The following is a 13,780-nucleotide window of genomic DNA, read 5'->3' on the forward strand; positions in this document are numbered from 1 at the left end:
TCATAAGTGGGCTAAAGAAACATAGTGAAGGAAAAACAATGACCAATTGTAACAAGACCTAAGATTTCTCTATAGAACTAAGTTTATCAAGCTGTGGGGTGGACAGATGGTACCTTGGGAAAACAGACACTGGTAGAAAGTGTGATATTTGAATGTTGTATGGATTAAACCCTATCATGAAAAGAATTTTAAGTCACAGTGCCTCAACTGAACTGACAAAAAATGTGCAACACAGACAAATAAGAAAGTAATTTAGAAGGAATTAAGTCATTTTCTACATTCTTTTATATTTACATGTAAGAAAATGTCGAGTTCCTAAATATTATTTTGTATATGAATGTTTTATGTTTGCATATTTAATGTCCAGCTTAAATTTTCTAAATCATCTATGTCTTGTAGTGATTTTATATTCTTTTAAAAAAGCCTTCATCAGTATTTCATGGAAAAGTTGTAAGAGCTATATCAATGCCACTTCAATGTGAATTCTAAAATTTTATAATTTTACTTTAGCACTTCATTAAAAGTAAGCTAGTTGTTTAAACCTTGAAGTAAGGTTTTTCTCTTACTTTCAAATATGCTTAATTGAATTCAGTGTTAATAAGAAGGATGAAAAACTTAAGAGTTATGGGACTAACAGTTCACTTTGCACATCTGAGTTGACTTCCATATCTACTTGATAAAATAGCTTAATCTGTACTATTATAGATCATATCTTTTAAATTCATGGAGTGTTACTTTTTTAATGAGTATGTCTATAAATATGGATACTTTTGTATAGCATCCTGAGTATATAGCTACTCATGTAGTTTCTTATTTGTACTTCTTATTTCTAGAATTTGACTTCTTCATAAAAGAGAAATGAAGAATCATACAAAGCAAATAGAGTTTATACTTCTGGGACTGACAGAGAATCCTCAATTACAGCGTATAATTTTCTTTTTTCTACTTCTAAATTACGTACTAAGCATGATAGGAAACTTCACCATCATTGCCCTCACTTTGCTGGATTCCCATCTCAAGACCCCAATGTATTTTTTCCTTCGCAATTTCTCTTTCCTAGAAATTGCATTCACTAGTGCCTGCATCCCCAAATTTCTAGTCACCATTATAACTGGGGAAAAAACTATTTCGTATAATGGCTGTGTATCTCAGTTGTTTTTTTACATATACTTGGGGGTGACAGAATTTTTCCTTCTGGCGGCTATGTCCTATGACCGATATGTTGCCATCTGCAAACCTTTGCATTATACATCTATCATGAGTAACAGAGTCTGTCATAAACTTGTAATTAGTTCCTGGGTAACTGCATTTCTTGTCGTTTTCCCTCCACTGACATTAGGTCTTGGTCTAGATTTCTGTTCTTCAAATATCATTGATCACTTTCTTTGTGACATTTCTCCTTTTCTGCAACTTTCGTGCACAGACACACACGTTTTAGAAATGATTGCTTTTGTCTTAGCGGTGATCACCCTCATTGTCACTTTGATATTAGTAATACTTTCTTACTCTTACATCATCAAAACAATTTTAAAATTCCCTTCAGCTCAGCAAAAGATAAAAGCCTTTTCCACCTGCTCTTCTCATATGATTGTTGTGTCTATCACTTATGGTAGTTGTATATTTATCTACATAAAGCCATCAGCAAGTGAAAGAGTTACTATAAATAAAGGAGTTGCCATATTAAATACTTCAGTTGCCCCTTTGTTGAACCCATTCATTTACACCCTGAGAAACAAGCAAGTTAAGGAAGCTTTCAGAACTCTACTTAGGAAGATATTTTCTGTTTCAGACAAGTAACACTTTCTGGAAATAAATGACTTAAAGACAAAATCAGCGTTAAGTACAAATGATTTTTACTTTAGTAGTTTTATAATAAATATGCAATTTTAATCATGCAGATAACTATATGCTTACCTGAGTTTAGACATTTTTATTATGTAAATTATAACTATTTTTCTTTTTTTTTAGAGTGAAAACCATTACAATAGAAACATAATTTAAATTTTTCCAAGAGTTTGTAAAAATATTTTCTCCAAAAATCTTACAACTATAACAAATAAAGAATTGTGGTTTATTAGTAATATTAGTTTCTGGAGACCTTAGCATGTTTTTGGAGAGCTTAGTAATTTAAATATACTCTTTAAATATACTTAGTAATTTAAATATACTCTTTGTTATTTGAAAGGCATATTATAAGTTCTGATTTAAATGAATTAAATGTGTTATTGATGCTTCAGAATTTTTTGTCTTTCAAAGAATAATGCAAAAGACTATTTGTTAAAGTGATTTTAAATTTAAAAACGCTACTGTAAATGATCATAATTTTCTTCAAAGGAATCTGACAGTTTTTGTGATTTTTTAAAGTATTTTTGTTGGGCAAATATTTTCATTATCAGAAATAAAGTAAAGCATGATTTAATTTACAAGAGTTGATAACATACACAATATAACGTTGGTGTGTCCTTTCTTTTTTGCCACAGAGAGCTTAGATTTATTCAGTTACTTCCATTACAGTGCTCCCATTCTTCTGTGTTTATTTGTAAACTCTTTTTTTGTGCTCTGTTGATTTGAAAATATTGCTTTTCTCTTCTCCTTAAGTCCTTTGTATAGTTAATTCAGAGCAATGTCCTTTTGTATAGACACAGGAAGACAGTTAATGCTATGCTTTAGTAACTTGGGAGTTAATTGACTCCAGATAATATTATCCACTGGGCATCTGTTTTTCTCAACTTAAGCCTCAGTTATCCTTACTTCCTAGCACCCCAAAAGCAGCGTCTCGATGAGGGACTGAATGGACCCAGGATAAGCAGTGAGCTACCCTGGCATCGAAATGGACCTTATCAAAAGCGCCATAATACCTAACTATAAGTTAAAAGCATGGTCATGGACAAATTCTGTCATGATCCAAAAAGTAATAACTGGAGTAGGACCCTGCTAGGATTAGGAAAGATTAATTTGGCCTGAGCACTGTGTCTGAGTCTGCGATGAGATGTCTCCAGGAGACCACACTACAGCTAAATGTATCACTTACTCTGTCCATACAAACTAATATTAAGAAGTAGAATTAAGATCTTAATTATGATGTTAACTAAGTTATTGAACTAAGGAGAGGTGAAACACCTGAGGTGGTATTTGCGGCCTTGGTCCTGATTGGTGATTAGAAAGGGTCTTTGCTATGTTGATTTTGCTACTGGTTGGGGGTTGTGTCTACCCATAATGCGGGGAGTTGGGGAGAGTATTAAGAGAGAGACCAGGGCAGCAAGATGGAGCACAGAGAGACTAGCAAGGGGGCCAGAGGGAGAAGAATATAGGGAAAGAATGCAGGAGCAGGCCATGGAGAGAGAGAGAGAGAGAGAGAGAGAGAGAGAGAGAGAGAGAGAGAGAGAGAGAGAGAGAGAGAGAGAGAGAGAGAGAGAGACCAGGATGCAAGATGGAGCATGGAAAGATGAGCGGGAGAGACAGGAGGAGACGGGAAATGAGGGGCAGTGTGTGATTAGAATGGGGAGTTTATTGAGACTGGAACAGGCACGTGGAGGGAATGAAATAAACAGCAACTGATCATCAACCAGCATGGCTCTCCTTTCTGCCTTCGTCTGCCTATGTCATTGGCCGGCCCAGGTCAGGAAGAAGCCCAAATCCACCAAATGTAGGCAGCGAGAGAGAGAGCCTCAAGGCTCCCAAGCCTCCTTAAGATTACTCAGATACACGTGACCTTTAAAAAATAAATAGATCACGCACGTCGAAATTTATATAGAAAAATAACCCCCACCCTCAATAGCCTAAATAATTTTCAGGAAAAATTATATGGGAGCCATCACTTTTTCAAACTTCAATCTATATTATAAAATAGTAGTATTTAAAACAGCCTGATGTCTGATTAAGTACAGACCCTCAGATCAATGATATATAGAAAATCCAGAGACAGACCTTCAGGTATACAAGCAGTCTTCGATAAATGAACAAGAATTATGAAATAGAGTAAAGAAAGCTTCTTCAACAAGTGGTGCTGGGAAAACTTCAGACACATGCAAAAGAATAAATTCAGACCTCTTTCTAAGAATATGTATAAAAGCCAAGTAAAAATGCATCATTATCCTCCTCCTCGTCATCATCATCATCATCATCATCATCATCCCATTGATCATCGATTTTCTTGAGCGATCTCTGTAATGTCCCCATTCATTTTAGTCCTGAATTTTTAGAAGCCTTGCTTTACTCATCCTTGCTAACAGTGCCGCATTGGAGGCTCTTTCAGGGTCAGGGGAATGAGACCCATCATTGTTACTGGTTTTGGCATATGAATAAGCCATGGGGAGCTTGCCAAGCTCTCCCATGTGAAATATATAATTTTATACGTGTAATTTATATATTATGCATAATATCATTATATATAAACATGTATAATTTATATATTATAGTTTTATTTGGTTAAATTTATTGATTTTATTAATTTTCTTAAATTTATCTTTTAATTATATATGATATAATTTACATGTAATTATATTGTAAATGCATCAAAGACCTCAATATTACACCTTAATCCATAAGGTAAGTTGAGGAAAATATAGGTATAACGCTCCATAACATTGAAGAATGAGGTATCTTAAAGGTAAAACACACTGACCAAGAAATTTGAACCAAAGAAAAACAAATTACGCTACATTAAAGAAAAAATAGTCTGCACCTCAAAGGAATTAATGACCATAATACAAAGATAGTCTGCAGACTTGAGAAATTATTTGCCCACTCTTCATCCTATAAGCCACTAATATCCTATACATATCCAATATATATATATATATATATCCAATATATATAAAGCACTGGTAGAACTCTGCAAGAATTAAACATTCAACACTATTTAAAAATGTAGGAGAAGAGATGAGCAGATACTATTTAAAATAATAAATACAAACGCCAAAAGGAATATGAAAAAGTGAAAAGCACAACAACGATTTATTCACATTTACAAATGTGGCTCAGAAAATCAAGTACCTAGGAATTAACTAAAGAGGTGGAAGATCTATCAAAGAGAGACTGATATACATCAAAAGAACAACAGGGGTCAGACCAATTGTATGGTGGTTATGTTACTTATCTTGCATGTAGTCAACCCACATTTGATCCCTGAAATCCCATATAGTCTTCCCAGCAGCCAGAACTAATCCCTGAGTACAAATCCAGTAGTAATTCCTGCACACCATCAGGTGAGGCTCAAAAACCAAAACAAAAACAATGAATAAAACAACAACCCATGTTGACAACTGATATGGGCTAAAGGGACTCTTATTCACTGCTGGTGGGCATGTTGACTAGACTAGTTTAACCTTTTTTTTCTTTTTGGGTCACACCTGGGAGTGCACAGGGGTTACTCCTGGCTCTACATTCAGGAATCACTCCTTGCAGTGCTCAGGGGACTATATGGGATGCTGGGAATCAAACCCGGGTCGTCCGCGTGCAAAGCAAATGCCCTACCTGCTATGGTATCGCTCCAGCCCCAGTTCAACCTTTTTTAAGACTAGATGGACATTCTTCAAAAAGCTAGAAATTGTGCTTTCATGTGACCCATAAATTATCTCCTAGAATAGACCTCAAGGTCCCCAAAGCACAATGCATAAAAGAAATCTCTACCCTTATGTTCATTTCAGCATTGTTTACTATAACCAAAATCTGGAAATAACCCAAGTGTTTAAGAACAGATGACTGGATGAAGCTATTTTACATATACTCAATGGAAAACTGTTTAGCCATATGAAAAGATGGAGTGGGAAATTTTCTCTTTCATAACTTTATCTATAGCATATCACATTAAAGTCAACAGACATGGGATGATTGCTCTCATATGTGGATATAAAAAAAAACTATAGGAAAATACCAAATGTCTGAAGGAAATAGAAACAAAGAGCAGAACTGGTCTGAAATAGGAAGCTTGCCACTGGGGCTGAAGTGGGAAGAAAGGAAAGTGCCCACCATAGAGGCAGGCAGAGGCCAGGAAGAGTAAAACTGGGGATATTTTTGGAGGGTACTGGGCACTGGTGAAGGAATTGGTATTAGAGCACAAACCTGAAACTCAGTCTGAGTATCTTTACGACTTTGTGGCACACAGGGATTCAACATTAAAAAATAATTCCTTAAAAAATCTAATAAGATTCTGTTTGTGAATTTATTAAAGAATATATTTCTTAAACAGATTCACAAATAATAAAATTAAAATTTAAAAGAATTTCTTATTGAAGATTTTATCATAAATTATGTTACATTACCGTAAAAGATCTTACATTAAATTAAAATCACATAGGTTCAAGTGATGTTTTATTTTTAAAAATCAGAATACTGGGCTGGAGGGATAACACAGCAGGTAGGGCGTTTGCCTTGCACTTGGCCGACCTGGGTTCGATTCTTAGTATCCCATATGATCCCCTGAGCACCACCAGGCGTGATTTCTGAGTGCAGCCAGGAGTAACCCCTGTGCATCGCCAGGTTTGACCTAAAAAGAAAAAAAAAATCTGTATACTTTTTTAAAAAACATCAAGTACCCAGCATGGTATATATACAAATATTTTAGCATATATTTGTTCTTTTTTACATTTTTATAAATACCGATAAATGTTAGTATATGCAACTGGAATGGGAATGAATGGGAGTGAAGATAGATGGTCGGCAATTACATCACCTCCACTTCGCTGATGACATCGTTTTCATAAGGCCAAACATTAGCCAAGCGGCACAAATGCTGGCTGACTTCGACCATGAGTGTGGAAAGTTCGGATTGCAGCTGAATCTCAACAAGGCGATGTTCATGAAAAACGAACTTATCCCCGAAGCTCCATTTTCTCTCAATGGAACGAACGTCTCCAAATGCAGTAGCTACGTGTACCTGGGTCGAGAAATCAACATGAGGAATGTCTTGGTGCCAGAACTGCGCAGGAGGAAGAGAGCAGCGTGGAATGATTTCAAGAGCATCGAATAGGTGGTTAAGAGAATGAAGAATCTCCGATTCTGGGCACATCTTTTCGATTCCACCTTTCTTCCTGCACTAACATATGCCTCAGAGACCTGGGCCCTATGCAAGCAGGATGAGAATGCTATTTGGGTATCCCAAAAAGGAATCAAAAGAGTTATGCTGGGAATATCATGTCTCACTCAAGTGAGAGAAGGAATTCGGAGTTCTGACCTCCGTCGACAGTCAAAAATCAGGGATGCTGTGTCGTTTGCCAAGGCATCAAAAATCAGATGGGCTGGTCATGTAATGCCATTCAGAGACGACCGCTGGACTAGACCTGTTACAGACTGGATTCCACGGGACGTCAGAAGACCTCGTTGCCGCCCTCCAACTAGATGATCAGATTTCATCAAATCTCTGAATGAATGATTTGAGGCTCTTTCTGTTCCTGAAGCGAGCAAGTATCATTGGGCTACACGAGCACGCGACAGGGACAAATGGAGATGTTACTGGCGCCCGCCCGAGCAAATTGAAGATCAATGGGACTACAAGTAATAATATAACCTAAAGCACTTATGCTAAAGGTAATGTTCAGTATTATAATAAAATAAAATAAAAATAAAATTCCTTTCACTCTTAAATATAAATCCTCTCCCTCTTAAAAATATTTGTATTACTTGGGGCTGGAGCGATAGCACAGCGGGGAGGGCGTTTGCCTTGCACGCGGGCGACCCGGGTTCTAATCCCAGCGTCCCATATGGTCCCCTGAGCACCGCCAGGGGTAATTCCTGAGTGAAGAGCCAGGAGTAACCCCTGTGTATCGCCGGGTGTGACCCAAAAAGCAAAAAAAAAAAAAAAAAAAAAAAAAATATATATTTGTATTACAATAAAATACATAAGTACACAAAATACACAAAGAAATATTCTGAGACATACAATTACAAATTTTATAGTATTGAAATTAAAAATAAAATATCATCAAATTAATTTAAATAGATCAATCAACTTAACCAATATTTTCTGCGTACACTTGACTTTAAGTTCTCTTAGGTCTAGAATCGCTGCTTTTCTTTTTGACTACTCTGTTTAGTTTTTGATAAGCTTCAAATCTGTATTCCAAAATCACTATGCTATGAATACTCCAGAAGAGAATTTTTCAATATTTTATGTAATTGCAAATATACATTTTGCCTGGCTTTTTTGATCGGGCCATTCTAGTATGTATTAAATTCCAATTTGTTGTGTTCATAATTTTAATTTCCTTAATGACCACTGATACCGAAGGTATCTTCATATGAGTTATAGCCACTTCTATGTTTTCTTTAGAGAAATATCTATTAAATTATTGCCTATTCCTAGGACTTACTTTTTATTGTTATATTGTACAAAAAGTATATGCAATAATATATTTGAGACTGTAACATATATTTTTGAGAATGTAACAAATTTTATACAATTTTCACGTTAGACTTATGACTTACAAATAATTCCTAAGAAATTCTATTATCTTTTCAAAATAGGGTATGCATCTTAAATATTTTACTTTTTCAAGTTTTGTCCACTAAAAAGACCTTAGAACAATGGTTAACTCTATCTTTATGCAAAAGAGGCATCCATGTTGCAATTCACATTTTTATTTGTATTCATGTTGCTTATGCTATACATTCCAAAAATAAACTTCTAATTTGTTGAAAGAAGTTTGCTTCTTGGGAACTGTAGAGATAACATAGCGGGTAGGGCATTTGCCTTGCATACGGCCTACCCGGGTTTGATTCCCAGCATCCCAAAAACAAGTCTCAAAATGAAGATGTTACTGGTGCCCGCTCGAGCAAATTGATGAACAATGGGATGACAGTGGTACAGTGGTAATGAATTGTTGGTCATCAATAACAATTCAAATCAATTCATAGTTGAACTCCTCTATTGTGATGTCAGAATCCCATAAAGTCTAGGTTTAATGATAGGGGAGAGAAAAATTATTTTATAGCTAAATACCAAAGTCAATGGGTCTGTCTTCGTCACAAGACTTTATACACAGACTAGATTCAGAAAAGGAGTGAGCTGAAAAATGCTCTTTCATGGCATTTCGTATGATTTTTTGAAATGTCAATAAATGGGCTAGATCAGAGCTCCCGAGCTCTCAAGCAGAGCATGAGTTTTCTTTTATAATAGTGATTCTCACTGCAAGGACTTACACTTGGAACTAACATGCGTGATCAGAGCTGATGCTACTGAATCTCAATATAGAAGAAATATTGTGACACAGTATTATAATTGTATGTAATTAATTAGATATTCCATCATAAATATTAAGAAAAGCTTCCTTTGTGTAAAATACTCATAGAAATATTAGTATTGACAATTTGAGCTAAATTGATGATGATGAGAAAGATCAGAAATTAGTGCAGTGGTAAGACACTTCCTTTGCATGTAGCATATGAGATCCATCTTTGGCATCACAGATGGTCCCTCTTTATTACTCAGGAAATAAAACCCTGAGTACAGGTGAGTGTGAGAAGAAAATCATCATATATATTATATAATTAAGAAAAAATGTTAACTGGGAAAATATTTAGATGGCACAATTGCAAAAATTTGGAACATCGAAGGTTCTGGTTTTACTATTCTACTTATCAGGAAAAAAGAACAGTATTAGTAAGCATGCAACTCTCCTTTGACAAGGCAAGCAGAAATCAATGATCTTTTTTTTCAAGAGTAAACATAAGGCACATAATCATAACAATGCTTCTTCATAATAAGATGTATCATGCTAATTACAAAAAAAAATTCCTGATAATTAAGCCAGAAATCAAATGTCATTGACTAAATGTAGAAAACTAAGAAAATTAATTTAACAATTTATATAGTTCACATGAAAATTTTTATTTTATTTATTTGCTATTACATTTTTTATGGACTGGAGCGATAGCACTGCAGTTAGGTCGTTTACCTTGCACATGATCTCACAATGGAGATGTTGCAGTTCTACAGTATTCCACTAAGTACTGGTGCCCACTCAAGCAAATCAATGAACAACTGGATGACAGTGCTACATGCTACAATTTTTAGACACTGAATATATGTGGAACTACATTACTTATACATTTTGCTATTTAAAAACCATTGTGAATCATGTGTAGCTACAGTGGTCTGAACAGTATCTCTTCTCAGATCCATGAATGATCAGCCTAACACAGCTAACCTGAATATCATGGGGATACCTGCCCAGGTCCCCTGACTTGTACCTGAAATACTTCCCCTGTATTTTTCCTTCTGGCTTATTTCATTTAACATATAATCTAATTCCATCCAAGTTGCATGAAATTGCATGAGTTCATCCATCCTTGCAGTTCTATAGTATTCAACTAAGTACATACCACATGCAGAGAGTCTCTGAACCCCTCGTCTGTGCCTGTCTGTCTTAAAGGGGGCCCCTTGGAGAGGGTGGGCTTCAGTTTTCCTCCCCATTTCGAACAGAGCTCCCACAGCCGAAGCCCAACCACAGCCATGCTCAAGGCCCCTCTCCACACATTCGGCCAAAACTTACGCATGAAGGCACCGGCAGAGAAAGCCAGGTGTATGGGACCTGGAGCTGAGATCTCCAAACTTGCTCAGACCCTGACGGGGCCTCTTCCACCCAGATTCCCCATTTTCCAGTAGCTAGGCGGTCACACACAAGGACTGCCCCCGGCACCATGTAATCTCACCAATGGCCAACATCCAGTGACTAAAACCAAGCTCCCGGAAGTGACATCTTTTTTTTTTTTTAAATTTATTTATTTTTAATTAGAGAATCACCGTGAGGGTACAGTTACAGATTTATACACTTTTGTGCTTATACTTCCCTCATACAAAGTTTGGGAACCCATCCCTTCACCAGTGCCCATTCTCCACCACCCGTAAACCCAGTGTCCCTCCCACCCTCCCCAATCCCATCTCCCCCCCACCCCACCCTGCCACTGTGGCAAGGCATTCCCTTCTGTTTTCTCTCTCTAATTAGTGTTGTGGTTTGCAATAAAGGTGTTGAGTGGCCGCTGTGCTCAGTCTCTAGCCCTCATTCAGCCCGAAACTCCCTTCCCCCACATGGCCTTCGACTACAATGTAGTTGGTGATCGCTTCTCTGAGTTGACCTTTCCCCGGAACGTGAGGCCAGCCTCGAAGCCATGGAGTCAACCTCCTGGTACTTATTTCTACAGTTCTTGGGTGTTAGTCTCCCACTCTGTTATTCTATATACCCTAGATGAGTGCAATCTTTCTATGTCTGTCTCTCTCTTTCTGACTCATTTCACTCAGCATGAAACTTTTCATGCCCATCCACTTGACTACAAAATTCTTGACCTCCTTTTTTCTAACAGCTGCATAGTATTCCATTGTATAGATGTACCAAAGTTTCCTCAACCAGTCATCCGTTCTGGGGCATTCGGGTTTTTTCCAGATTCTGGCTATTGTAAACAGTGCTGCAATGAACATACATGTGCAGATGTTGTTTCGATTGTACTTTTTTGCCTCTCTGGGATATATTCCCAGCAGTGGTATTGCTGGGTCAAATGGGAATTCAATATCTAATTTTTTGAGAGTCGTCCAAATTGTTTTCCAGAAGGGCTGAACCAGTCGGCATTCCCACCAGCAGTGAAGAAGGGTCCCTTTCTCCCCACATCCTCTCCAACAGCGGTTGCTTTTGTTCTTTTGGATGTGTGCTAGTCTCTGTGGTGTGAGGTGGTATCTCAAAGTTGTTTTGATCTGCATCTCTCTGATGATTAGTGATGCAGAGCACTTTTTCATGTGCCTTTTGGCCATTCGTATTTCTTCCTTGGTAAAGTTTCTGTTAATTTCTTCGCCCCATTTTTTGATGGGGTTGGATGTTTTCTTCTTGTAGAGTTCAACCAGTGCTTTATATAGCATTGATATCAACCCCTTATCTGATGGGTATTGTGTAAATATCCTTTCCCATTCTGTGGATAGTCTTTGTATTCTGGTCACTGTATCTCTTGCGGTGCAGAAGCTTTTTAGTTTAATGTAGTCCCATTTGTTGATCTCTGTTTTTACTAGATTGCTTAGTTCCGTGTCACCTTTGAAGATACCTTTATCTTCAATATCGTGGAGGGTTTCGCCGACCTTGTCTTCAATGTACCTTATGGTTTGTGGTCTAATGTTGAGGTCTTTAATCCATTTTGATCTGACTTTTGTGCATGGTGTCAGGTCAAGGTCTAAACCCATTTTTTTGCATGTGGTTGTCCAGTTGTGCCAGCACCATTTGTTAAAGAGGCTTTCCTTGCTCCACTTCACATCTCTTGCTCCCTTATCAAAGATTAGATGGTCATACATTTGGGGTTGTGTGTAGGGATATTCCACCCTGTTCCATTGGTCTTCGGCTCTGCCTTAGTTCCAGTACCATGCTGTTTTAATTGTTACTGCTTTGTAGTAAAGTTTGAGGTTGGGGAGGGTGATGCCTCCCATCATCTTTTTCCCAAGAATTGTTTTAGCTATCCTTGGACGTTTGTTATTCCATATGAATTTTAGGATTGCTTGATCCATTTCTTTGAAGAATGTCATGGGTATACTTATAGGGATCGCATTGAATCTGTATAATGCTTTAGGGAGTATTGCCATTTTGACAACATTGATTCTCCCTATCCACGAGCAGGGTATATGTTTCCATTTCCTCATGTCCTCTTTGATTTCATGGAGTAGCGTTATGTAGTTTTCTTTGTAAAGGTCTTTTACTTCCTTGGTTAAGCTGATTCCGAGGTACCTGATTTTCTGGGGCACGATTGTGAATGGGATTGCTTTTTTCATGTCCCTTTCCTCTGCCTCATTGTTTGCATATATGAAGGCCATGGATTTTTGGGTATTGATTTTGTAGCCTGCAACTTTACTGTATAAGTCTATTGTTTCTAAGAGTTTCTTAGTAGAGGTTTTAGGCTTCTCTAGATATAGTATCATGTCGTCTGCAAATAGTGAGAGTTTGATTTTTTCCCCCGGAAATGACATCTTATAGCGTACTTCTCTCCCTGGTAGAATATGGCAAGCTACCGAGAGTTTCCTGCCTGCATGGGAGAGCCTCGCAAGCACCCTGTGGCGTATTCATGTGCCAAAACCAGTAACAATGTTGGGTCTCATGCACCTGACCCTGAAAGAGCCTCCAATGCGGCACCATTGGAAAGAACAAGTGAAGAGAGGCTTCTAAAATTTCAGGGCTAGGATGAATGGAGACATTACTAATACCGCTCAAGAAATTCAGCTATCAATGTGATGATGATGATATACCACATCTTCATAATCTATTCATCTATAGTTGGACACCTAGGTTGAGTCCATCTCTTATCTATTATACTACATGCTGCAATAAATAATAGTGTGACTATGTCCTTTTGAATGAATGTTTGTGTCCTCAAGTTAGATACTCAGAAATGGAATTGCTGAGTCATATGGTAGCTCAATTCTTAGTTTATTAAGAAATCTCCGTAATATTTTCCACAGGGGTTGAACAAGACAGCATTGTCACTTGCAGTGGATGAGAATTTCCTTTCTACCAAATTCTGCCAATACATATTTTTTGTAGTATTTTTGAACTGTGGCATTCTCACTGGTGTGAGATGAAAATTCATTGTCATCTTGATTCGGATTTCTCCATAATAAGTAATGACGAGGTTATTGGTCACCTGTATGTTTCCCTCAGTCAAGTGCCTATTCACTTCTCTAAATTCTTGTAGAATTTTGGATATATTTTGTTGATCTTTGTGAATACTTGATATATCCTAAATATCAACCATATATTTGACATGTTGAGTGTGAATATTTTCTCACATTCAATTAGTTTTCTTTTTGTTTTACCCT

At 37.1% G+C, this 13,780-nt stretch overlaps 1 protein-coding gene across 1 annotated transcript; it reads left to right on the forward strand.

The window, feature by feature from the left end:
* Positions 1 to 858: 858 nt before the first annotated feature.
* LOC101555246 (olfactory receptor 6C70-like) lies at positions 859 to 1,797 on the forward strand. Its single transcript, XM_004601869.3, has one exon. The coding sequence runs from the start codon at positions 859 to 861 to the stop codon at positions 1,795 to 1,797; it is 939 nt and encodes a 312-aa protein (XP_004601926.3).
* The last annotated feature ends 11,983 nt before the right edge of the window (positions 1,798 to 13,780 follow it).

Source organism: Sorex araneus, chromosome 2 (genome assembly GCF_027595985.1).
Source record: "Sorex araneus isolate mSorAra2 chromosome 2, mSorAra2.pri, whole genome shotgun sequence".
NCBI classification, from domain to species: domain Eukaryota; kingdom Metazoa; phylum Chordata; class Mammalia; order Eulipotyphla; family Soricidae; genus Sorex; species Sorex araneus.